This window comes from Equus caballus, chromosome 25, assembly GCF_041296265.1.
Source record: "Equus caballus isolate H_3958 breed thoroughbred chromosome 25, TB-T2T, whole genome shotgun sequence".
Taxonomy (NCBI): Eukaryota; Metazoa; Chordata; class Mammalia; order Perissodactyla; family Equidae; genus Equus; species Equus caballus.
The window spans coordinates 45,908,218-45,933,811 of NC_091708.1; the positions used below are offsets into that span (position 1 = coordinate 45,908,218).

General features: G+C 57.9%; 1 protein-coding gene across 6 annotated transcripts; it reads left to right on the forward strand.

Annotated features, from left to right (window-relative positions):
- Positions 1–390: 390 nt before the first annotated feature.
- SNAPC4 (small nuclear RNA activating complex polypeptide 4) lies at positions 391–23,615 on the forward strand. Of its 6 annotated transcripts, none has more exons than XM_023629333.2 (24): positions 391–497; positions 1,245–1,390; positions 2,308–2,354; positions 3,339–3,506; positions 3,654–3,779; positions 4,316–4,394; positions 4,928–5,009; positions 5,944–6,048; positions 6,133–6,205; positions 6,561–6,725; positions 10,168–10,315; positions 10,581–10,687; positions 10,850–10,944; positions 12,611–12,705; positions 14,293–14,372; positions 14,719–15,204; positions 16,216–16,299; positions 16,460–16,706; positions 16,927–16,997; positions 17,508–17,618; positions 18,429–18,456; positions 19,049–20,874; positions 22,289–22,413; positions 23,399–23,615. In XM_023629333.2, exons 2-23 carry the CDS (start codon positions 1,261–1,263, stop codon positions 22,403–22,405), a joined length of 4,470 nt encoding a protein of 1,489 aa, XP_023485101.1. In that variant the 5' UTR covers positions 391–497; positions 1,245–1,260; the 3' UTR covers positions 22,406–22,413; positions 23,399–23,615. The 6 variants fall into 6 exon arrangements, with proteins under 6 accessions (XP_023485101.1, XP_023485099.1, XP_070106666.1 ...); XM_023629331.2 differs by having other exon boundaries at positions 426–514; XM_023629332.2 differs by having other exon boundaries at positions 497–534.
- Positions 23,616–25,594: the final 1,979 nt, after the last annotated feature.

The window sequence follows — 25,594 nt, forward strand, 5'->3', positions numbered from 1 at the left end:
AGCCGACTGAGGGCTCCCGCCGGCCAGGTGTGGCAGGTGACCTCGTAGGTGTGTGCGGACTCTCTACCTTGTGCCCTTGGCCTTAAGGCCGACCACTTGCAGGCGCCATGAAAGCCCGCAGCCAAAACCCTACATGCCAGCATCAGGAGGACACCGGCACAGAGACATTGGAAGAGTGCGGGAGGTCACACCGCGCGGGAACCCGCTCTCCCCGCGCTGCCTGAGCCGGGCTCGCTGCCGCGGGACGGCGACCGGCCGACTCCGTGACCCGTGACCCGGCATGGGGGGGGCCTGTCCCCCATCAGGGCTGCCGGCCCGCCCAGCGCCTCAGCCGAAAGGCGCGCGGACGCGGGCAGCGCCGAGGGCGGTCGCGAGGGGGCAGTAGCCACCCGCCCGCCGCCGGAGGCCCCTCCCGCAGTGCGCCGGGCTCGTCCGCGGCCGCGGAGGCGGGACTTCCGGTGCGCGGCGACAGAGTCGCGCGGCCGCCGGAAGCGCTGGTACGGAGGCCGGGCGGGTGAGCGCGGCGGGCGGCCGGTGAGGGCGGTGAGGGCGGTGAGGGCGGCGAGGGGCGGGGGCCGTCTTCGTGTGTTGAGTCGGGCCCGGGAGCCGCCGCCGGGGCTGGGCGCAGGCAGTGCTGCTGCCGGAGCGGCCGACGGCGGGGAGGGCCGTGCGTGGGCCTCTGGCTCGTCCCCGGCCAGGCTCCCCGCCGCCGGCGCGCCCACCTCGCCCCTCCTGGCGCCCTGCGCTGCGGAGCCCCGGCCGGCGCTCCGGGAGGAGAGGCTCCCGGCCCTACGACGAGGGTCCCGGCGTCGCGCTGGGCTCGGCCGCCACGGGTCCGGGTCTGCAGACGGGGTCCCCTGCCGGTCCCAGCTCTGCGCCGGCCGCTGTGCTTCTGCGCCCGGGTTTCTCCCGGTCGTGGCCTCGTCCCTGTCCTCCAGGGCCTGCTGCCCGCCCTGCTCTTTCTGCGCTTGCCTGCTCCCTCTGACTTGGTTGTGGGAAGACCGGGACGGGCAGTTGGCCATGTTGGTGCCCGTCGGTCTCCCCCCGTGCGGTCGCAGCCTTGGAGCAGGCGGGAGGCATTCACGTGGCTTCAGCGCCGGACAGAGCAAAGAGCCGGGGTCCTGGGGCACGGGAGCCTAGGGCCTGCTTCGGGCAGGCTTCTGCCGTCCCCCCAGGCGTGTGTGACTGAAGGAGAATGGGAGCCCCTGGCGCCATGTGTTTCTCTCGTGTTGTACTGTGTTTAGGAGGCAGACCGCAGTCATGGATATAGATGCTGAAAGAGAGAAAATAACGAAGGAGATCAAGGAGCTGGAAAGGATTTTGGATCCCAGCTCCTCGAGTATCAACGTGGAGGTCTCAGAATCCAGTCTGGATTCAGACTCCGACGCAGGTAAGCTCCTGCACGCCACGGTTGGAACAACGGTGCCTGCCCTGGGCTCCTGCCAGCCACAGGATGCTGCAGGGCTGCTGGGCACAAGCCCTGGTTTCTCGCCAATACTGGCCTCTGCCTCTACTCCACTGGGCAGTTTGCTACTATCCCTGCTTCATTAGCCCCTGGATCTGCTGACTGTATGTGAGTGCCCTGCCCAGCCATAGGCATCTGCAGTGGGCTGCCCTCAGGAATCGATTGGAAGGTTCCAGAGCTTAGCTTTTCAGCCACCCCCATGCCTGGCCAGTCACCATAGCTGAGACCCCCACCCCCACCCCGATCTCTTCCCTGGGCTTGCCCGACTGCCCTCTGTCTGAGACCCCTGCTGCCACTCTGCCTACTCCATACGTACTCCTTTGTCCTCCCTTGGGCCCTGAGTGCCCTTCACTGCAGCTCTGAGTGGAGGCCTGCCTGCAGTGGCCGAGCCGTCTGGCCCTAGGCCTGCCCATCTCGCCCCAGGCCCCAGACCCAGCTCCTCGAAGTTCCCAACCTTTCACCCAGGGCCTTTCCTTCACCTGTTACCAGGGCCTCTGTGTCTGTCCCCTCCACCCTCACCAGCTCCGTCTCCCGTGGAGTCTCCCTTGATTGTCCCAGCAGTCACCGTGCCCTAGGGGCGCTTCACGTTAGGCTGCTGTCTTCTCTTTCTGGCTGACCCTGCCCTTGGTCCAGTACCCACCCTCCCAGTCAGTGAGTGTCAGCCGCAGGGTGCTGTCCCCCCCGGGCCCACATGGCCTCTGTCCCTCCCCCCTCTGCGGCTGCCCGGGAAATGGGCCGTGTGCTGCACCAGCTGATCGGTCTCCTCGGCGCCTGTGGCATCCCTTCACCAGCCACCCGTTTCCTTTGCTGGTCACCAACACGGTGTGCTTGCATTCCCACAGATTCACTGCCCGATGAGGACTCGGACACTGCTGGTCCCCTGATCTCGGTAACTACTGGCCTGAGCTGGCTGTGTTCGAGGCAGACACACCACCGTTCAGTGGGCCCAGGAGGGGGAGTACTTTGAGCTCAGCTTGGTTTTTCTGTGTTATAACAGTAAAGCGTGTTTGTTATTAAAGATGAAATGTTGTAAAGTATTAACTATCAAAATTAAAGGTGTCCCTAGAAACAATCACTGTCACTGGCTTGGTATTTGTGCCTCTTGACTGTTTTGAGCTTCTGCTAACGTGTTCATGTCACTGTGACATCTCATGTGGAAGACAGCAAGCGAGTGGCCTGGGTCCTGCCCCTTGTGGCTCACCTGTCTGTGCCTCGGTTTCCCAGTCTGTACAGTGGGGACAGTTGTAGCACAAGTCAGTTCGTATGTGTGAGTTCTCTGAACAGTGCCTGGCAAGTGATCACTCAGTTGTGCGGGTTGTTGTTAACCATGTTTTGCTTATGTTGGAATTTTATGTTATTTTGGAAAATCTTTGCAGTTTGCTTTTTCTCTTTCCCATCAGTGAGTGAGTCTAGAGTCGCCTCCTATTTTCAGTGGCTGATGGTCCCTCTGGCGTGGAGTCCCAGAGTTGCATAGTTCTTTAGCCTCAGTGCCTGCTGCTGGACATCTGGGTCGTTTCTAGTTCGTGGTTTTGTTGGCACCAAAGCAGCCGTCCTCACACGTTCTCACTGTCGTCCGCCAGCGATCAAAGTCACAGGAGTCCATTATAATGTTTAGATCTTACAGAAACATTTGTTGTAGAAAGTGAAAGGCATCTCATCACGCCTCCCCCACTCAACACGTGTTCCCAGAAGTTGAGTTTTCTTGTGTTGTGAATTAGGGAGCAGGCACACACGCTGCAGGGCTCAGTGTCAGGGTGGTCCTGTGCCAGTCCACTGGCCGGACGTGGGCTTGGAGGCTCGTTGCACCGCAGGACCCTGAGGACAGGGGAGTGTGGGCCCCGTTCTTCATCCACAGTTTCCCTCTCCTAACCAGGAAGAAGACAGGGCAGGTGAGGCCAGCAACGATGAGGACGACCCCAAGGAGAAAGCCCTCCCAGAAGACCCAGAGACGTGTCTGCAGCTGAACATGGTCTACCAGGAGGTTATCCAAGAGAAGCTGGCGGAGGTCAGCCTGCTGCTGGCCCAGAACCGGGAGCAGCAGGTAGGACACAGTCTGGCCCCAAGAAGTCCCCACAGCTAGGCCCCCAGGACCAGGACTTTGGGTCTGCTCCCGGCTGCCTGGGTCCCCTTCTCAACAAGGGGAGTTTCTATTGCCTGGCCCACACCTGGGCCCTTGTGTCTGCCACAGGAAGAAGTCATGTGGGACCTGGCAGGGTCCAAAGGCCCCAAGGTGAAGGATGGCAAGAGCCTGCCCCCAAATCTGTACATAGGGCACTTCATGAAGCCCTACTTCAAGGACAGGGTCACTGGAGTGGTGAGTGGCTGGGGCCTTGCTTTCATCAGTGAGGAGAAAGTCAGGCTCCGTGGGAAAGAGCTCTCGTCCCCACAACCTGCTCTGGGTGTTGTGAATTGCTTTAGATTCTTCAGGAGAATAATATTCGATCTCCTTAAAACCCTCTCCTGGGTCCCGGGGTGGAAGTCAAGGGCTTTTTCCTGGGAATAGGGCAAGCTAACCATTTCCTTGAGAGGTGGCGCCGTGGGTGGGGCAGGTTGGCAGGATTATTGGTCCTAGGAACAGAGGTCCCGATGTTGCTAATGCAGCCCTGCTCTCCTTTTCGACCCTCATGGGCTTGCTGATCTCACCTTGTGCCAGTTAGATCATGCCCCAGAGCCCTCACAAGGCAGCAGCTCTGGGTCCAGGCGTCCAGTGCCAGGCCTCCCACAATGCCAGGCTGCTCAGCGAGGCTGAGGGGAAGGGGTCCTGAGTCCTAGCAGGGATCCCAGAGGGACGTACTGGCCCCTTCAGGTGGAAACAACTGGGTTCTGTCCACGTTGTGCATTCTCCGACAGGGGCCTCCTGCCAATGAAGACACGCGGGAGAAGGCTGCGCAGGGCATCAAGGCTTTCGAGGAGCTCCTGGTGACCAAATGTAAGAGCCCAGGTGCCCACTGAGCTCGGGTGCCATGAGGCCTTTGGCACACCCAGCCTCCCCAGGCCTGTTTTGTGGTTCTCAGGCAGGTCTCCTGCCTTGATCCCTCGAAGCCCTTGCTTTTCCCACACTAAACGGGGTCTTTGTGAGGAGGCTGTCATGAGGGGCAGGCCAGGGCCACCACCCTCACGGTTCCCCCTCCAGTCTCTCCTGCCTGGTCCCTGAGCACGCAGCTCTGGAGGCCCTGCTGCAAGCTTGCGCCAGCCCCAGGTGGGGTCATGCTCCCTGGATAGAGGGCCCAGCGCCTGTGACCCGGCTCCCTTGCAGGCTCACTGCTCAGCCCGCATCCTGGGGCATCAGACAGCACAGCCAGCTCCTTGCTGCGGGCCTGGATGGATGATTGGCCCTCCGTGTTGTGGTGTGGGAGCCAGAGCTGATGCTGTGCGAGGGGTGTGGAGAGGATTGCGCTGGACAGCATGCATCCTGGGGAAGGTGCTCATGTGAGCGCTCCTCGTTTCTTCATTTCTCTTCAGGGAAAAGCTGGGAGAAGACCTTGCTGCGGAAGTCAGTGGTGAGCGACCGCCTGCAGCGCTTGCTTCAGCCCAAGTTACTGAAGTGAGTCTGAAAACAGCGAGCGAGTTTGGGATGGGCGGAGGCTCAGTTTAGGCTGTGCCTCTTCTCTTCGGGACCCCCTGCTCACAGCAGGAGAGGCACTGATCCCTGAACTTTCCCCACAAGGAGGCAGCCGAGCTTCGAGGTCAAGTGTGTGAGAGCTGGGTCAGCTGAGTGGCTGTGTTTAGTTGTGAGGCTTGGGCTTTCTCTCTGCCTGGGTCCTGGTTTCCACCTGTGACAATGGGGACCGTTCATGAGACTTTAATGTGTGTGCCGATGGGGTGACATCACATGACCAAGTCATGGCACCTGTGGCCAGACCAGGGGGTCCCAGGGTCACCTGCTGCCTCACAGCTTGATGTGCAGGTCAGGATTAGCTGCGGGGATAGCTGGGTCCCTCCTCAGGCTGTGGAAGCATTGGATTTCCTCCTCCCTGGCCTGTTCCAGGAGCAGTTATTTACTGTAGCTGGCGATGACAGCCTTAAGAAATAGCCTCTGGCCTTGATGCCGGGCAGGAAGGTCAGGACATCTGCGGAACACTGCTGAGTATGCCAGGCGCAGGGCTGGGAGCTGGGACACCGGGCTCCAAAGTGTGTGTGCAGCTGGTAATTATTCCCATCTGCATCAGCAAACACACTGCTGTACTAGCTGCTCGTGTGACCATGGTGACAGCTGAGAGAGGGGATGCTGCTCCTTTGTCTGTGGGCGAGGAAGCCAAGGCAGCTTGGAAAGACCAAGTAACCCGTCTGCAAGAGGCAGGGTGGGGATTCAAAGCAAGCTCCGCATGCGTGCTCCCCACCACTGTGCTGTGCTGTGTGGAGTAGCCAGCCCTGTGGGGTGCCCGCCCAGATCCACAAGAGGGCTGAGCCAGCCCCAGAGTCCCTCGGAGAGTGGCCATTGCCGCCGGTGACCCTGGCACCTCTGCCCTGCCTTCCAGGCTTGAGTACCTGCAGCAGAAGCAGAGCAGGGTCACGAGTGAGGCCGAGAGGCAGGTCCTGGAGACGCAGAGCAGGGAGGCGGAGAGCGAGGTCCAGGCTATCAAGTGAGCCGGGTCCTGCCGGGGAGGGTGTGGTCCTGGGTGAGCCAAGGGGCCTGGCGTGACCGCTGTGCCCTTGTCCCTCTCCAGCCAGCTCCCAGAGGAGGCCTTGCTGGGGAGCAGGCTGGACAGCCACGACTGGGAGAAGATTTCCAACGTTAATGTAAGCCACGGGGAGCACTATCCTGGTAGCCAGGGGCATGGGTTGGAATTGGCAAGGTCAGCTTCAGACTGTTTGAGGCCACGTCCTCTGTGGCCACCAGACCTGCCGTGACCCCATCTGGTCAAGTGTGTGTCTGGCAGCGAGGAGTGGCTTCACAGGGCCCTCCCTGCTGGTGCAAGGCGCCTCTTCTGTGATGGGCAGTTGCAAAGGCTTCAGGCTTTGCATTTGGAGCCAAATCTATGTTTTTGTCTGCATAAGCCTAGCAGAGGTCCCACTCACGTCTCCCCGTGTACACGCTGCTGGCCGTCCACACGGCGGCCTCCGCAGGCTGGGGTTCTCTGTTCTGTTGGTGCAGTTTGAAGGAGGCCGCAGTGCGGAGGAGATCCGCAAGTTCTGGCAGAACTCTGAGCACCCGAGCATCAACAAGCAGGAATGGAGTGGACAGGAAGTCGACCAGCTGAAGGCCATCGCTGCCAAGCATGGCCACCTGGAGTGGCAGAAGATCGCCGAGGAGCTGGGGGTAAGGACCTGGTGGGAGCCTCTGAGCCCCCCAGGGCAGTGTGGTTCTGTGGCTGGGAGGCCAGGCTGGGTTTGTGGTCTCCATGGGCTGCACGTCATACCACGGCCTGCTGGTCCCTCAGAACCTTCGAATTTCTTCGTCTTGCTGCTTTTGATGGTGTGGCCCTCGGGGAGGGTAAGCCCTGCACGCCTCCCTGGGCTGAGTCTTCAGGAGCTTTGCGCTCCTCAGTGCCTGTTGCCTCATCAGACCCCTCCCTCGCCCGTCCTCCATCTCTCTCTCTCGATCACTCAAGAGGAGTTTGTCTTGCTGTTTGAGAAGAACTCTTGTCCTCGTTCCTTTTGGGTTCTCCTCTTGATTTTCTCATTTCCTCAGGTGAGGCCTGAGTTCTTCACTTGGCCACTGTCTTTAGTAATGAAGGGATTTAAGGCCCGCTTTTCTAGGAACAGTTTGGCGTGAATGTGCTTTTTATAGATTTCTAGAGTGGCAGTAGTTTCAGTTTTCATTGCCCCTTTGGATCTTAGTTTGTGTAGGAATATACTTTCTCATTTTTAAATAGTCGGGTTTCTCAGAACGGTTTTTCTTCTTTAGTTTGAATTTTATTGGCTCCTGACCTGGAAATGTGATCTGTAAAATTCCCATTTTTTAATTTGTCACTTTTATGGGTAAGCATGTGATTGCAGCAAACCAAACTAAACCTACCAAAACAAGTTAAAAACAGAAGTGTGTTCTTTCCTCTGAGGATCTAGGGTTCCACGTAAGCTTATTAAATTGACTTTGCCCATCGTATTATTGAATCTTGCTCTCTAGAGCTGTTAGTTCTGAAAGAGCTGTGTTGATGTAGCTTGGATAAAACCTGGCATAGGAGGCCGGCCCGGTGGCATAGCAGTTAAGTTCGTGCGCTCCACTTTGGCAGCCCCTGGTTTGCAGTTTCTGATCCCGGGTGTGGACCTATGCCACGCTGTGGCAGGTGTCCCACATATAAAAATAGAGGAAGATGGGCGTGGATGTTAGCTCAGGGCCAATCTTCCTCAAAAAAAAAAACCAAAAACAACCTGGCATAATAACATTAAAAGGTCATTTTCTCCTCGCATCTCTAATAGTTTTTTTTATATCTTTAGCTGCTATGTGATTTGGTACACATAACTTTATGCTTTCATTTATTTAGTAAATTATGCTTTTCTTTTTTTGAGGAAGGTCAGCCCTGAGCTAACATCTGCTGCCAATCCTCCTCTTTTTGCTGAGGAAGACTGGCCCTGAGCTAGCAGGCGTGCCCATCTTCCTCTACTTTATATGTGGGATGCCTACCACAGCATGGCATGCCAAGCAGTGCCATGTCCGCACCCGGGATCCGAACCAGTGAACCCTGGGCCGCCAAAGTGGAACGTGTGAACTTAACTGCTGTGCCACTGGGCTGGCTCCATAAATTATGCTTTTTAAAAAGTCATTTTATATCTTTATTTCCTTGTTAGGTTTTTTTTAAGACTTTATTTTTTTAGAGCAGTTTTAGGTTCGCAGCAAAATTGAGAGGAAAGTACAGAGATTTCCTATATGCCCCTTGCCCCGACATATACACAGCTTCCCCCATTATCAACGTGACTTAACAGAATGGTGCGTTGACCAAGGATGGACCTACATTGACACATCATGATCACCTGAAGTCCATAGTTTACATTAGGGTTCGTTCTTGGGGTTGTACATGCTGTGGGTTTGGACTAATATATAATGACACGTCTACACATCATGATATCATCAAAACGGTTGCACGGACCTAAAAATCCTCTGTCCTCCATCTGTTCACCCCTCCCCACCCCATCCCTGACAACCGCTGACCTTTTTATTGTCTCTCTAGTTTTGCCTTTTCCAGAATGCCCTATAGTTGGAATCGTACAGTAGGCAGTCTCTTCAGAGCGGCTTCTTTCACTTGGTCATATGCATTTAAGGTTCTCCCGTATCTTTCGTGTCTCGATAGCTCATTTCTTTTTAGCACTGGGTAATGCTCTCTTGTCTGGATGGACCGCAGTTTATCTACTCACCTACTGAAGGACATCTTGGTTGCTTCCAAGTTTTGACAATTATGAATAAAGCTGCTGTAAACATCCGTGGACAGGCTTTTGGGTGGATGGGAGTTTTCACCTCCTTTGGGGAAATACCAAGGAGCGTGATTGCTGGATCGTATAGTCAGAATAGGTTTAGTTTTGTGAGAAACCACCAGACTGTCTCCCAGAGTAACTGTGTCACTTTGCGTCCCCACCAGCAGTGAGTGAGCATTCCTGGCTGCACTTCTGCACTGACATTTGGTGCTGTCAGGGTTCCAGATTTTGGCCTTTCTAGTAGGCATGTGGTGATATCTCATTTTAATACGCATTTCCCTGATGACATGTGTTCTGCTCAGATGCTTATTTGCTATTCGTATATCTTTTTTGGTGAGATGTCCATTAAGGTCTTTAGTCCAATTTTTAATCAGATTGTTTTCTTATTGTTGAGTTTTAAGAGTTCTTTGTATATTTTGGGTAACAGTTCTTTATCAGATATGTCTTTTGTAAATATTTTCTCCCAGTCTGTGGCTCGTCTCATTCTCTTGATGTTGTCTTTTGCAGAGCAAAAGTTTTTAATTTTAGCGAAGTTCAGCTTATCCATTATTTCTTTCATGGGTTGTGCTCTTGGTTTTGTATCTGGAAAGACATCACCACACCCCAAGCTCATGGCTGAGCAGATCCACACATCCAACCACACCTGTTCTCTGTAACCCAAGAGTGTGCTTTAGATAAACAGAGCGTTCCAATACCATCGGTCAGCTCTTGGAAAACCCCTTGCCCGTAAGGAAATGAATGAGGGGACAGAGTGGGGCCACAGTGTCTACTGTGTAGACTGAGGGTCTATTTGCTGAGCTGAAACATGAATGAGAGCTGGGAGACAGTCTCTCTGGAACTCCCTCCATGGGTGTCGCCTGAGACATGGATGCCACTCCCAGGACAGTCCCAGCACCCTCCTTCAGACGTGCCCCTCTCAGCTGCCACCCGATGTAGGCTCCAGAGAGACCAACTTAGAGCTGCTGAATCTGCGACAGTGCTGGCAGCCACATTTAAGAGTCCTGTGCTGTGTATGGTGGCCCTTCTCCTACACTGTGCCGAGAGGGAAGTTTCCGTCGAGTATGTGAGTTTGCAGTTTAGTCTTAGTGTCATGTCAGTGGAGTATTCTTGTGAATTTTTCTGAATGTGTTTCCTCTCTGTAAACATCTGAGCTGGTCTCTCATGGTCCTCTTCAGCGAGTCCCGGGGATGCTCTCCACCATCCCCACAGGGGGCCAGCCGGAGTGAGGCGAGCACTGGTTCACAGAAGTGCGTTACCGCCTGGCGCTTAGGGCCCAGCTGTGCCTGGACGTCCCTCTGTGCATGGTGAGCACCCAGTGACACGCACTTTGCTTTGCTTTGGGCCTTGGGAAGACCAGCCGCAGCGCCTTCCAGTGCCTGCAGAAGTACCAGCAGCACAACAAGGCCCTGAAGCGCAAGGAGTGGACGGAGCAGGAGGACCGCATGCTCACCCAGCTCGTCCAGGAGATGCGCGTCGGCAGCCACATCCCCTACCGGAGAAGTGAGTCTGTGCCTGCTGTGCCCTGCCGCTCCTGGGTCCCAGGCCACTGGGCTTGCAGGAACGTCCTGTGCCCTTGGCCTGAGTCCCCTCATATGTGAAAGTGAAGGTTTGCGGGGACAATTCACCAAATGTAGTTGAGAGGCTGGAGGAAGAAGTAAGGGGTCACGTAGTCCCAGGTGTCCCACGGTTCACTTCTTGGTAGTTAGAGTGGCTCCTTTCTGGGGGCCCCGGGCATGCAGCGCCCACACGGCTCCTCTGCCCCCAGTTGTCTACTACATGGAGGGGAGAGACTCCATGCAGCTCATCTATCGGTGGACCAAGAGCTTGGATCCCAGCCTGAAAAAGGGGTTCTGGGCCCCAGAGGAAGATGCGGTAAGTTTGCAGGACCTGAGGAGAACCATCCTCTGGGACGTTAACCTGGACGCCTTGATTGGCCCCGAGTCCCGGACGTCCCCTTCTTAAACAGACTGAATTGAGGGTGGGAAGGCGGCGACTGTGCCCACAGAGACATCATCTGCTTGTCCCTTCCTGCAGAAGTTGCTTCAAGCAGTTGCCAAATACGGGGAGCAGGATTGGTTTAAAATTCGGGAAGAGGTGCCAGGTAGGAGCGATGCCCAGTGCCGAGATCGGTGAGTTGGGCAGTGCTGGGCGAGGGAGGGCCTTGCTGGGGTCGCTTCCGTGTAGGCCATGGGGCGGGCTAGGAGACCGTGGCCCAGGGTGATCGGCTGGTACAGGAGGATGTGGCCAGGGGCCCTTGAGGCACTAGGGTTGGCCCAGGCACGGAGCAGGACAGCTATGTTTTTTCAAATCAGACTTTTATACGGACTCAACTTGACATGCCCTGCTTGGCCGTTTCCATGAGTCCTGGTGTCTGAATTCCTCTCCCGGGTCACAGCCTGGCAGGCAGCTTCAGCTCTCTCCTTCTCCAGCCTGCCTGCTCTGTTTTTAAGCAGCTTTATTAAGATATAATTTATGTACCACACAATTCATTCCTCCAAAGTGTGTAGTTCTCTGATTTTAGTGTATTCATTGAGTTGTGCAGCCATCCCACAATTAATTTTAGAACATTTTGATCACCCCACAAAGAAACCCTATCCCCCCAGAAAAAAACAAACATCTCAATTCAGAAACGGGCAAAGGACTTGAACAGATGTTTCTCCAAAGAAGATATACAGAGTGCCAGTAAGCGCATGAAAAGATGCTCAACATCATTAGTCATTACAGAAGTGCGAGTCAAAACTACCATGAGGTACCGCTTCACACGCAGTAGAAAACTTACTTTTTTTTAAATGGAAAATAACAGGTGTTGGCGAGGATGTGGCGAAATTGGAGCCCTTGTGCACCTTTGGTGGGAATGTAAGATGGGGCAGCTGCTGCGGAAAACAGTATGGGGGTCCCTCAAAATTTTAAACATAGAACTGCCATATGACCCAGCATTTCCACTCCATCCCCAAAGGAGTTGAAAGCAGGGGCTCCAGCAGATGCTTGCACACTTGTGTTCATACCAGCACTATTCATCACAACCAGAAGGTGAGATAGCCCAAGTGTCCATCGACAGATGGTGGACAAAGGGCGAGTCTAAAGTCGTTTGGACGATAGGATGCTATTTGGCCTTAAAGAGTGAAATTCTGATGGGTACTACAACATGGATGAACCTTGGATGTTTGTGTACACAAATGAACATCTGTGTACAAGTTTCCATGTGGGTGGGTGTATTCATTTCTCTGGAATTGTAAGGTCACATGGCGACTGTGTTTAGTCTTTTGAGGATCAGCCAGATGTTGTCCACCACACCGCACCATTTACCTCCCCCACAGTGTAGGAGGCACCGGTCTCCACGTCCTTGCCGACACATGTTATCTGCTTCTGGCCCTCCTGGTGGGCGTCCAGCGTCTCATTGAGGTTTCGGTTTGCATTTCCTGACGGCTAATGATGTTGAGCATCTTTGGTTGTGCTGATTGGTCTTTGGCACATCTCTAGAGAAATGTCTCCTTGTGTCCTTTGCCCACTTTTACAGTTGAGTGATTTGTATCTGTGTTAACGACCTGTGAGACTTCTTTGTATATTCCAGACATGCGTTGGTCTCCCCCAATCTGTGGGTTGTCCTTACACTTTGTTGGTGGCGACCTTCTGAGGCACAAAAGTTTTCCATTTTGATGCAGTCCATTTGTCTGTGTTTTTCTTTTGTTGCCTGTGCCTTTGGCGTCCCGTCTCGGACACGATTGCAGAGGCTGGGAAGCAGTGGGAGGCCGGCTCGTCATCCACAGTGTCCCTTTGTTTTCATGTCACTCTCAGATATCTCCGAAGGCTGCATTTCAGCTTGAAGAAGGGGCGATGGAATTCAAAGGAAGAGGAAAAGTTAATGGAATTAATAGAAAAGTACGGTGTGGGTGAGTTCTCGTCGAGGCCTTGGCTCTCCTCGGGTTCCTGGTGGCCTTGAGCTCCGCGGGGCTCAGCTTGCTGGACCCCAGGCTGCCTCCCTGGTCATCCACTCTCCTGCGCTGTTTCTCGTCGTCTCAGCAGATGGCGGTGACTTTTCCATTTCACAAAGTAACTCATGTTCGTTCTAGAAAATGTAGACGTGGAGATGTACGAAAGGCGGAGAGTGACGTAACTACTCTCGTCTGCCACAGAGGTCTGCTGGGGCCGGGGTGCCGTCTGCGCCTGCTCCATGCAGGCTGCTTCTCCGGGGCGAGGGGGCTTTTTCTTTATTTTAATGGCTGAGATTCTTTTCTTTTTTTCACATTGGCACCTGAGCTAACAACTGTTGCCAAGCTTTTTTTTTTTTCTGTTTTATTTTCTCCCCAAATCCCCCCAGTACATAGTTGTATATTTTAGTTGTGAGTCCTTTTAGTTGTGGCATGTGGGACGCTGCCTCAACATGGCCTGAGGAGCAGTGCCATTCCTGTGCCCAGGATCCGAACCACCGACACCCTGGGCCACCGAAACGGAGTGCGCGAACTCTACCACTCGGCCGCGGGGCCGGCCCCAGAGGCAGCTTTTTAAAACTGAATACCTTTTTAAATTTAACTTAATTGAGCTGGCTTGTTTTTTTACTTTACAACGTATCGTTATGCTCTCTGTTAGGAATATTTCTCTGTGTCTACACAGTCTGTGTTCTGTCATTTTCTTTTTTTTTTTTAAAGATTTTATTTTTTCCTTTTTCTCCCCAAAGCCCCCCGGTACGTAGTTGTATATTCTTCGTTGTGGGTCCTTCTAGTTGTGGCATGTGGGACGTTGCCTCAGCGTGGTTTGATGAGCAGTGCCATGTCCGCGCCCAGGATTCGAACCAACGAAACACTGGTCCGCCTGCAGCGGAACGCGCGAACTTAAGCACTCGGCCACAGGGCCAGCCCCATGTGTTCTGTCATTTTCCATAACCACATCCTAGTTCCCTAAGCTCTGGATAGTATAGTAGAGAGGTTGTTCACCAGCTTCCTGTTGATGGACGTTTGTTCCTCAGTTTTTGCTGCAGGCCTGAAATGAGCTGAGGCTTCAATAGCTAAATCTTTGCTTATATTTGTAATGCCTCCTTAAAAAAATTCTGGATGTGGCGTTGCCAGGTTCAAAGGTAGGCAAAATCTTAGGCTTCTGTCGCGTGGTCAGACTGCCCTATGAGAGCCGCATGCCGGCTCCCCTCCTAGCAGCACTGTCTGGAAGAAAACAGTAAATAAATTGAAGTTCTGGTTTAGAAGCAGGTATGCAAGGGCTATTTCTACATAAATGTGGATGATTTTTCTCTCGTGGTTGTACATTTGCTAGAACTTTCCTAAGAGGCTAATAATCCATTGAGAATCTGATGCCCATCTTCTTGGGCTCCTCACATGTGGGAAGCAGCCTGAGGGCGGCCAGCAAACCCCGTTCTGGTGGACACGATGCAAGTGCATCTTAGAGAAGAGCGCTTCTTCCAAGCTGGTAAACCGGTGTCTTCAGAACTATTGGTATGAAGCAACTTCCATGTTGTTTTGCTTTTGTAGGTCACTGGGCAAAAATAGCTTCTGAACTACCCCATCGGTCAGGCTCCCAGTGTCTAAGCAAGTGGAAAGTCATGGTCAGGGTGAGGCTTTACCCACGGCCATCACCAGGCCCCTCGCCTGGGTTAGCATCACTGCTGGGCAGGCTGGGGGAGCGTGGGCGTGGGGAGAGGGGAAGGGAAGTCTGGTTTCTGGCCCTGGCATCGCTTCTTCCAAGAGGCCAAGGGCAGAGAGACCCAGTCTGGTCGGCAGCTGCCCTTGCCTCACAGCAATGGGGAAGGCCTGCTCAGCACAGCACATCCAAGCCCCCTCCAGCCCCTGCGCACATGCCTGCTTGAGGCCCCTCCCCAAAGGGCCAGCCCGCCTGCCTGTCATCCCTCCGCAGTGAGCCTGGTAGCCGAGGCCTCCAAGCAGCCCTTCCTTCCACAGAAGAAGCAGAGTCGGGGGAGGAGGCGGCGGCGGCCCCCTCGCAGCGTGCGGTGGAGTTCCAGCAGCGAGGACAGCAGCAGTGGGGACAGGAGCAGGCGGGGCAGCAGCAGCAGCAGCAGCAGCAGCAGCAGCAGCGAAAGCAGCGAGGACTCAGAGCCAGGGCCAGAGGAAGCCCAGGAGGGTGGCCAGGCACTGCCCTCGGCACAGCACGCTGTGCCGGACATGGACTTGTGGGTTCCTGCCAGGCAGAGCACCAGCGAGCTGTGGGGAAGGGGGGCAGGGGGCTGGCCAGGATGCTCCGCTGCTTCCCCCAGCCCTCCCAAGGGCTCCAGCGCTGCCCAGGGTGGTCACCGGGAAGCTTGCACCACAGAGGAGGCGGGCCAGGCGCAGGCCCCCACCAGGGCGCATAGCACCAGCCTGACAGGCAGCGAGTACACCCGCTCAGTGGACACTCACCCCGAGAGCTCAGAGGGGCCGGCAGACGAGGTAGGCCACAGGCCCCAGTGCACGCCCAGATTTGGGCTGGGGAGGTTGTGCTCTCCTGCTCGAGAGTTACTGAGGCTGGCTCTCAGGGACAGTGGGCTGGCCTCATCTCATGCCAGCAGTGTTCCCGTGTGGGAGCAACCCCCCCCCCCCCCGCCACCCCTGCTCCCTGGGGTGTTCACTTCTGGCCCGTTTCAGGGGACTTGAGCTCGGGGCAGCAGCCTTCTTCGTTGAGGCCAGCACCCTCCACTGCCCCCAACTCATTTGCTTTACAAACCACACTGGAGCATTGCTGGGGGGCACTTTAACTTGGACCCATTTCTGAACCATTTCACCCCTGAGCTGGGGGGAGGGGTGGGGGCAGCGAGGAGGAGCTGTTTGCTCACGGCTTGCACAGGTCAAGGAGGTCCCTGGGGGGCCCACTGTGCACCTGCTCAGGTCCACCTTAGCTACACACGTGTGTGCCTGTCCCAGTTGGTCTTGGGGGTGTTGGACCTGGGCATAGGCACAGTTCTGGCCACGTCCAGAGTAGCAGTCTGGATTGAAAAGGCTGGTCCATCCTGGGAGAGATGGGAAGTTCTCCTCTGTGACAGCCGAGGGGACAGTGGACTGCCCAGACAGCCAGCAGAGCACACACGCACAGCTCCTGTGCTGCACTGGGTGTGTGACTGCAGGCTCCTGAGCTCGAAGTCAGAGGCTGCTGCCGTCGAATTTATCTCAGGCATTTTGGTGCCATGACTCAGGGAGCTGGCTGGGGGAAGTATGGACCCTCTGTCAGTCCTGGGTGCAGCCAAACTAGGCAGGCGTCTCAGAGCCAGGCCTTAGGGACCTGCCACCCTCCTCTCGGGGAAGTCCTGCCTGAGGCCACCACACCTCAGAGAGCGTTTCCCACCAAGCCGGGGTGCAGCTGTGGTACACTTTGAGGTCTGGGCAAGAAGGTGGGGGTGCTGCCCTGACAGCATGCCTCATGCCAGGGCTCCTGGCCTGTCCACCCTCATGGGGTCTTTTTGTCAGAGTGGGAAGCGTCTGCTGAAGGTGCCCTTGGAGACTGTGCTGCAGGTGCTGAAGACCAACACGGCCACCCGGTGCCGGACCCTGGTAAGGCTGCTGCAGCCACATGCGACACCCACGCACACTCACCGCCTCGATGACCCCAGCCCCCGTCCCCTTCACCCCCATCCCCCACTCCCTCTCTGGTACCCAGCAGCTCCAGAGCTGAGCCTGGCCAGGAGGCCCAGGTGCCTTTCTCCCTCCACAGAAGGAGAAGCTGAGGCAGCCGCACCTGCTGTGCTCACCCCTGGGGGAATGCCCCAGTGGCAGTGGCGTGTCCGGGCCCCGTGTGCGGCAGCTGTGGCACGGTTCTGCCAGGAGCAGGCAGCGGCGCCGAGGACCCACCCTGCAGAGGAGACTTCTTGAGCGCCAGCTTCTGATGGCTGTGAGCTCGTGGGTGGGCGACGTTGTCTTGCCTTGCACTTCCCGGAGGCCCACCGTGGTGCAAACTCAAGGTGCTGCTTCTAGGGCACCTCCTCTAGGGCCCAGGGGCAGGGGAGAGGGCAGACAATGAGGAGCGACCTACAGACATTGGCGGTCTGCCCTGCCCTGTCAGGGAGGGGTGGAAGTGGGAGGGCTTCTTTGGGGCCCCCTGTCTGGTGCCAGTCTCGGGGCCCGAGGGGAGAGGGGCGTTGGTAGCTGGAGCCACTTTGCACGTGTGCCCTGTCCCCACAGCCGACCGCATCAGGAAGCAGCTGCAGGAGGCCCACCTGGCGAGCACCCCAGCGTTCACCCTCTTTCTTCAGGTAGGCCACTCCGTGCGGTCTTCTTCTCTTGGGCTTTGTTTTTTCGGTGAAGTTTTGAAGTTTGCAGTGGATTCACTTCTTAAAGGCCAGCTTTCTAAAAAACGGTCTTTCCATGGCGTGCGACTTTTCGCAGCAGGTTGTTGTGGAAGGGACAGGGCGCTGGGAGCCCCAGTGTGTAAATGGAAGCTGAGTGAGCAGAGAAGCCTGGAGCACACTGGGAGCACTATACAGGTGTCCTCAAATGTCTGAGTCAGAGGGCAGGGAAGGCAGCCACACCCGGGACAGCCCCGAGGACCCGCATCCAGGCTCGGGCTGGGGCGAAGTGCTGCTCACGGCCTCGAGGGGCTGTGCCGGGCTCCAGCCAGTTCCTCTGAGGCTTTGGGTCTGCTCCGGGAGAGCAGCTGTGGTCAGGGCTGGCCCAGGTCCCACTGCAGACACCTTCATCATCTGATCCTTTGGGGTGGTAGGCCTCCTGTCACACGTCATGTGTATGTCACACATGTCCCTCAGCTGTTCCAGATTGACACTGCCGGATGCATGGAGGTCGTTCGAGAGAGGAAGGCTCAGCCACCCACCCTGCTCCAGGCTGGCACTCGGGACCCGCTGACGCGGCCTTTGCAGGTGAGACGTGAGGGTGAGCCCCAGGTGTGCACTTGCCTGGCTCCTGCTCTTCCCTCCCACCCCCAGAGGTGGGAGTGCTGAGGGCAGATGACGTTTGTCCAGCCTGGGGGCAAGGTGACACCAGCTCTTTTGAGAGACGAGAGGCGTTCCCGGTCCCCATGGCAGCTGAGGTCCACCCCTGAGAGCAGCCCCTGTGCGCTCCTGGCCCCTGGCTAGGAGGCAGCCCCCTCCTCCCAGCAGCCCTGAGGGGCTTCACAAGTCCAAGGGGTGCAGGGCCAGCACCAGCACTCCAGCCCACCTGGCCCCCTGGTACCCCGCATGTGCTTCTTCTCCCACCCCACCCCTGGGCAGAGGCCACACGGCCCTTGGGTACCTGCTGCTCTGGGCACGGGCCTGCTGGGGTGAGGCACCTGATGCGAGGCGCCAGGCCCTCAGGATCTGTCAGTGAGAGGCCGTGTCCCTGAGCCCAGCCACTGCTGGAGCAAACAACAAAATGGTGTCATAGTCTGAGGACCACATCTGGCCCTGTGGAGGGCAGCCAGGCCATGGAGCCCCTGTGCCCTCCTGCTTGACCAGCTAGGCCCTCACCTCTCCCTGCAAACCCCATACAGCCCTGAGCCCCCCGAGACAGGGTTTCCCGAGGGGGCCTCTGGATGGGGCTGTGTCAGGAGAGAGGCAGGCTCTGGCACTGGGGGCCTTGTCCCCACTGCAGGCAAGAGGCGAGTGACAGTCTTGCTGGGGGTGGAAAGGTGGGTGTGGGTCCCTGGGGACCCCTCTGAGGTGCCAGCCCTCCCCTCCCTTCTTTTTCAGGTGCTCTCAAGCGCCCGGAACACCCCAGGTATTGCGTGTCCATCTCTTCCTCTGGCCTAGCTGTTTCTGTATAGTGGGAAAAGAGCCACACCTGTCACGGGCTTTGAATTGTGGGCTCCAAGCAGTGTCTGTGGCTCCTGGTGACGACGGGTCTTTTTGGAATACCATGGCAGGGACAGGAGCCTGGCTGGCGTGAGCTGGTGGGGCAGCCCCTTGGGCTCCCACCGCCTCGCACAAAAGGTCAGCCCTCAGGCTTGGCCAGCACAGACCCAGAAGGCAGGGGGCCTCTCCCCACACCAGCAGGATTGGGCTAGGGTCTGGGATCCTAAGAGGATGCAAGGAGTGGAGGGCAGTGGGTGCCCAGCAGTCCTTGATCTGAGGATGTTCAGGTTGTAGCACTGAGATGCGAGGCAGGCTCAGGCTGGGCTTCCGCATGGTTCTGGTCCTCGACAGGCCTGGCCGCCTGCTGCCCTGGCTGTGGCCGGCCACTGTGTGGGGAGGTCTGTGAACATGCAGCCAGAGTGACAGGCCCTCTTGGCCTGGAGGCCAGGCTCCTGCTTCCACACTCCAGCAGCTGTCGGGGGCCAGTCACCTGAGCTCATCAGCATGTGTTCTTGCAGGCTGCCTCTTCCAGAAAGCACCAGTTCGAGAAGTTGCCAAGAAGAGCACCATCCACAGAGAGAGAGAGGGGCTGCAGGCCCCCCGCAACGAGTCCACACCACAGGCACCCCCACCAGCACCCTGCGGCCCCCGGCCCAAGCCCAAGACGGTGTCCGAGCTGCTTCGGGAGAAGCGGCTGCGGGAGGCCCGAGCCAGGACAGCCGCCAAGGGCCCTGTGGTCGTCCCGCCCCCGCTGCTGGGCTCTTCGCCTGTGACCCTCCAGCTCCGTCTACCACTGGTCCCCCAAGGCCCCCCAGCCTCAGGTCCAGCCGTCTCAAATGCAGCTCTCTGTGGGCCTGGGGCCCCTGCAACAGCCAGTGCAAGTACTCCAGGCTCCTGGGCCTCAGCCAAGGACGAGAGACCCTACACCCTGCAGGCCTTGGCCCTGGCTGTGAAGGCCCCAGCTGCCCCTGTTGCTTCCAGGGCCCCAGTTCTGGGCCCTGGCCAGGTCCCTGGGGGCTGCCCTCTGAGCAGTTTCGGACAGTCTCAGGCACCTGCCACGTCCCGGAAGCAGGGCCTGCCCGAGGCACCACCCTTTCTCCCTGCAGCTCCCAGCCCTACTCAGCTGCCCATCCAGCCCCTCAGCCTGATGCCAGCTCTGGGCACGTGCAGGACTGGGCCACACGTGGCAGTCAGCAGCCCTCTGCCCGTCACCTGGGTGATCACAGCCCAAGGCCTCCTCCCTGTGCCTATGCCAGCGGTAGTGGGCCTTCCCCAGCCAAGAGGGACCCCTGACCCCAAAGGGCTGTCAGTGACTCTGCCACCCTCCGTGACTGAGACTCAGGCGGGCCAGGGCCCCAGGCTCCCTGGGTTGAGCCACCCTTGGCAGCCCCCAGCCAACAGGGACACAGAGTCAGACCCTCCATCCAAGTTAGACTTCTCCACCTTTCCCACATCGCCCCGATCCCAAAGCCCTGCAGAAGTGGACAGCAACGTGGCCCATGCTCCTGGGGGCCTCTCCTCCCCTGAAGAGGCCCAAGTGGCCGGAGAGACAACTGCACCCAGGACATCCTCCCAGGCCACACTCCGGGCTGACCACCCTGAAGCAGAGCCTCCCCAATCCAGCCAGCTGCCTTCACAAGGTGGCACTGGCCCAGGGGGGACACCAGGGCCTCCCTCAGAACCAGGGGAGCCCCGGGGGCCTCTGGGCCTGGAGAGGCTGCCCGCATCCCAGCCTGGGCCTGAGAAGGGCGCCCTGGGCCTGGAGAGGCTGCCCGCATCCCAGCCTGGGCCTGAGAAGGGCGCCCTGGGCCTGGAGAGGCTGCCCGCATCCCAGCCTGGGCCTGAGAAGGGTGCCTTGGGCCTGAGTCTCCTCTCTCAGGAGAGTGAGGCAGCCGTGCGCGAGTGGCTGCGGGGGCAGCGAGGGGTGTGTGTGCCCGCCCTGGGGAGAAGGCTGGCCTATCAGCCCCCAACCCTGTGCAGCCTGCGGACACTGTCTGGCCTCCTGCTCCAGAAGAAGGCCTTGGAACGCAGAGCCGCCTCCCTTGTTCCTGGTGGGGTGGCCGGAGCCCTGCATGCCTCGCGGGGGCTGGTGCACAGGCGGCTCCAGGACAGCCCGGCCTACCTGCTGCTGAAGGCGCGCTTCTTGGCGGCCTTCACCCTCCCCGCACTGTTGGCCACCCTACCCCCCGATGGCGTCCCCACCACCCTGTCGACCACCACGAGGGCCGACTCTGAGAGTGAGAATGACAGCCTAGGGGAGCTGGAGCTCGCTGATGGTGGCAGGCAGCTGGGCTCCTCAGTCAGCAGTCCCCAGGCCGAACCAGCGGCCACAGCCTCTGTTGAGGTAGGTGGCCACGGGTGTGGAGCCCCCAGCTGCTTCCCTGCAGCCCCCGTGGCGCCCTTGCCCCTTTGGGTGTGTGGCCCGCTGGAGCAGCAGGAGTGGGGACTGGGGGTGGCAGCAGGTGGAAGTTGTGGCCAGGAGAGCTGGCTGGCTGGTGTCTGAGGAGGAAGAAGCTGGCTCCAAGCCAGCCCCATGGAGTGTCAGTTCTGTTTGCACAAGTCACCTCTCCTTTCAGCTAGTGTAGACAACAGGAGAGGAAGGAGCCTTGTGGCCAACGGGAGCCCCTCAGCCCCTCCCAGTGCTGTCACCCAGCCCCGCCTGCGGCCTTGTCTGAGGGAGAGGCCCATCTCAGGCTCTGTGCCCCTCCACCTCCAGACACGCACACGCACACACGCTCCTGTGGCAGGCCTTCAGCTCAGCAGAGGGTGGCCCTGCGTTCACACCTCCACTTCTGTGAACACCAAGACCCTTCCTGGGTGTCGGCTGTTGCACCCTTCACATCAGGAGAGTTTTCCAAGCTACAGAGGCAAAAGCATTTTCCTTATTTCCCGAGAAGAACCTGATGTAAACACATGCAGGAAGGTGTGGCCACCTGCACCCAGGGTGCCCCCAGCAAGGCCACCTCTGTCCCTGTCGCCTGGGGCCAAGCAGCAGAGCTGGGCCGCCTCAGATGTTTTGTGCCTAATCAGGAGGTTGTTGAGGTCCCTTGCAGGTGGTGTCTGGGGAGTACATGGCCCAGAGAACCCCCACAGAAGCAATCCCTGCACCTCCCCACCTAGGGTGGCCATGGCTGCTGGACTGGTAGAATCAGGACTGCAGGGAGCTGCTGGTGGTGGCTGGTGGCTATGCCACCCTCCCTGCGGGTTCTGTCCAGCTGGGCTGCTGGAAATGTCCATCTCCCTTCCCAGGGGCATTGCCCCAGTGGAAACGCTGCTGGACCCCAGATATTGAGGGTAAGAGGCTCCCTCCCCCATGGAGCGTGCAGCCTCTGCAGTGCTGCCCTCCCGCGCTCAGTCACTGCCCTGCTGGCCCAGCTGGGGGAACCCTGACACAGGAGGCTGGCTCAAGGGTTGCTCAGAGGGGCTTGGAGCCACCAAGTGAAGGAGGGGTCAGCAGAAAGCCAGAGCCCATGTGTGGCCCCAGGAAGGACAGTGACCCTCCCATTCTTTGCCTGTCACAACTGTGTGTGGCAGTGTCACCAGGCCCAGCCTGGAGTGGTCCTCACTGCCGGAGCCCCAGCTGCTCTAGACCTGCTCCGCCTCAGCAAGGACAGGTCTGAGGAGCTGCCCCGCCCTGGTGTTGGGGACATGGCGTCCGCAGGGTCCCTCTGCCTGCTCGCTGCTCCTCACTGCCACCTCGTCCCCTGCCCATCCTGGCTAGAGGGTCACTCTTGTCCCGTGTCTGGATTCTCTTGCAGGGAACTGCAGACTCTGACAAGGGCTGTGCCCCCTGCTGCCTGGATAGTCTTGACGACCTCGATGTGCTCAGAACCCGGCATGCCCGGCACGCCCGGAAGCGGAGGAGGCTGGTGTGAGCAGCAGGGTGAGTGGGCGAGGCAGGGGCACCAGGAAGACATGGGGCCTTGTTCTCAGCTCTGCAGTGAGCACGCAGGAGCCAGGCCACCTCTGCCTAGGAGCCTGCTCCCTTCCATGTTCAGGCCAGGCACCCCCAGGGCCATGAATGGCATGGCCCTGCCCTCAGGAGCTCATGTCAGGTGTGATGGTGCTCGGCAGCCTGGGGTGTGAGCATCCCTGGGCCTCGCAGGGTGGCCCAGGGTCATGGAGGCCCTCCTCCTCACTCTGCCCCTTGCCCACTGGGCTCCACAACCCAGCCTCTGCACTTCCTTCCTGCTGGCCCACATGTGCTGCGGGGCCTTTGCACTGCTGTCCCCTCTGTCTGGCACTCTTCTCCCTCAGTCTGCAAGGCTCATTCTTCCATTTGGGTCTCTGCTCAGTGTTCAGCTCATCAGAGATGCCCTCCCTGATGGCTCTCCTAAGGTGGCACCACTGTCTCAATGTCCATCTCTCCTCCCTGATGTCTGACGCGATCTGTCCGTTGTCTTCCCCATGAACACATAAGGGCACCCTGGGCGTTGTGCTGCTGGGTCCCCAGTGCCCAGACAGTAGGCACCAAGTAGGCCCCCGGCACGAATTGATGAGTTCATGAAGCTGAGACCCAAGTCGGGGAGGACGTCCAGAGGCCCAGCTGGCTCTGAGCACGGTGTGGGCTGTGCCGTGAGAGGGTCTGGGTCCTAGAGTGGGTGAGGGAACAGGGGACCCTGGAGAGGTGGGACCACAGAGGGGATGTCGGGGTGGTCCCATTTGCAGCCCACCTCAGGCTCTAACTGCCCTCACCTCAGGCCCGCTCCATGGACCACAGCTGCAGGGGCAGGTGGCAGCAGGACCTCGCTATGCCCCACCCTCCCCCACAAGGCAGTGCTGCCTTGGTTCCTGTCCCTCTTCAGCGCTATCTGTGCCATCTGGCTGGGGTCAGGGCACCCCACCACCAGGGTATTCTTGTTTTCCAGGACTGCCCGGAGCCCAGACACCCATGGCTCCTGCTGACAGGAAGTGGGACCCACGCCGGGCCCTGGCAAACCTGCCAGCGACCCCTCAGGAGGAAGCAGCGGGAAGTCGGGGGAGGCTCTGCCATGTGTGACCGCGGCATCACAGGGGCTCGCTGGTGCCCAAGTGCAGACCGAAATACCTGAAGAAATAAAGTAAACGTCCTGTTTTTTAATTAAACAGTAGGCTGTGGTCTTGTCCTGGGATGCTGGGTGCTATGCAGAGGGCTCGGGGGCGTGGGGGCGGGGCAGAGAAGTGGAGGTTTGCCCTGCTCACGGGAAGCTGTGGCTCTGGCCTTCGGGCCGAGGGTCCCTTCTGAGCAGAAGGCAGCTCAGCACCCGCCCAGGCGGCTGCCAGCCCTCTTGGGACCACCGCAGGGCCGAGGGTGGGTCCACTTCCTCTGCCGTCCAGACCACACAGGCCGACCCAGGCGAGTACCTGGAACCAGCACTGCCTGGGGGCCCCGCACAGCAGCGCGGGCCGGTGCTGCCTGCCTCTGTGTGGGTGCTTCTTTGGCATGAAACCAAGCCCCAGCACCCTCTGTGTCCCTCTGTCCTAGGGAAACAGCCTGGGGTCGGTTTGTAGCTGTCGCGGCACTTGGTTCCCGGAGCTTCGTTCTCGTTGCTTGCTGCTTCACTTGGTTTCACCTATTTATTATGGAAAGTTCTCAACGTACAGAAATAGAACAAGTGTGCCCAGCATGTGTCCTGGCCCCCGGCCTCAGGGCAGTCACCGATGTCACCTGTCTCCCTCACCCCCACCCAGACGTCCCATGTCACACCTGCCACAGGCTGACCCAGTCTCTCGTATGTGTATTTTTGTTTTTTACTTTGCGCCCAGTATTCTGTTAACTAATTCGTAGTTTTCCCTGTGACTTCCTCTGACCAATGGGTTATTTGGTGCTGTTGGTGATGTGGAGTGGGTTCCGCTTCTGAGACCCTGCGGCAGCAGAGGGAACCCTGCCTGGTCTTTTGGCGCCATCCTCTACTTCTGCCTTCTCAGACAAGCGCCACTGCTAGTCACAGGGTTTCTATGGCCTTTTTTTTGGAAGTGAGTGGCCAGGTCCTTCCTCCTGGTCTGTCTAGTCTGGAAGCTCCGCTGACACCTGTCCACCGTGGCGACCCTGCTGGTAATGAGTTATTTGAGCCGTTTGTTATTTAGTGTCCAAGTAGTAAGGGATTTTCCAGATACCCTTTTGTTACTGATTTATAGCTTAGCTCTGATGTGGCCCAAGAACACGACATTTTTTTTTTTTTTAGATTTTTTTTTTTTCCTTTTTTTCCCCAAACCCCCCAGTCCATAGTTGTATATTCTTCATTGTGGGTCCTTTTAGTTGTGGCATGTGGGACGCGGCCTCAGAGTGGTTTGATGAGCAGTGCCATGTCCGCGCCCAGGATTTGAACCAACGAGACACTGGGCCGCCTGCAGCAGAGAGCACAAACTTAACCACTTGGCCACAGGGCCAGCCCCCCGACATTTTTGTTTTTATTTTTTTTTATTTTTATTTTTTAAAGATTTTATTTTTCCTTTTTTCTCCCCAAAGCCCCCTAGGTACATAGTTGTGTATTTTTAGTTGTGGGTCCTTCTAGTTGTGGCGTGTGGGACGCCGCCTCACCATGGCCTGATGAGCAGTGCCATGTCCATGCCCAGGATTCGAACCGGTAGGACCCTGGGCCACCAAACCAGAGCATGCAAACTCAACCACTTGGCCACGGGGCTGGCCCCTTTATTTTAAGATTGACACCTGAGCTAACGTCTGTTGCCAATCTTTTTTTCCTTCTTCTCCCCAAAACCCCGCAGTACATAGCTGTATATTCTGGTCGTGAGTGCCTCTGGTGGTGCTCTGTGGGAAGCCGCCTCAGCGTGGCCTGATGAATGGTGCCATGTCCAACCAGCAAAACCCTGGGCCACTGAAGCAGAGCACCCAAACTTAACCTCTCGGCCATGGGCTGGCCCCCTATTATTTAATTCTGAAACACACACCACGAGGAAGACACCTCAATTAGCCTTGTTTTACCAAGTGAGAAAGCCTTGGGTCGTCGAGGGCCCCGCAGCGGCTGGCCCATCCCGTGAGAGCAAAGCTGCAGCCTGGGTGCCTCCCTGCTCGCCCAGCCCAGGGCATGAGCCCCCAGAACACAGTCCCCCAGGGTCCAGGGGAC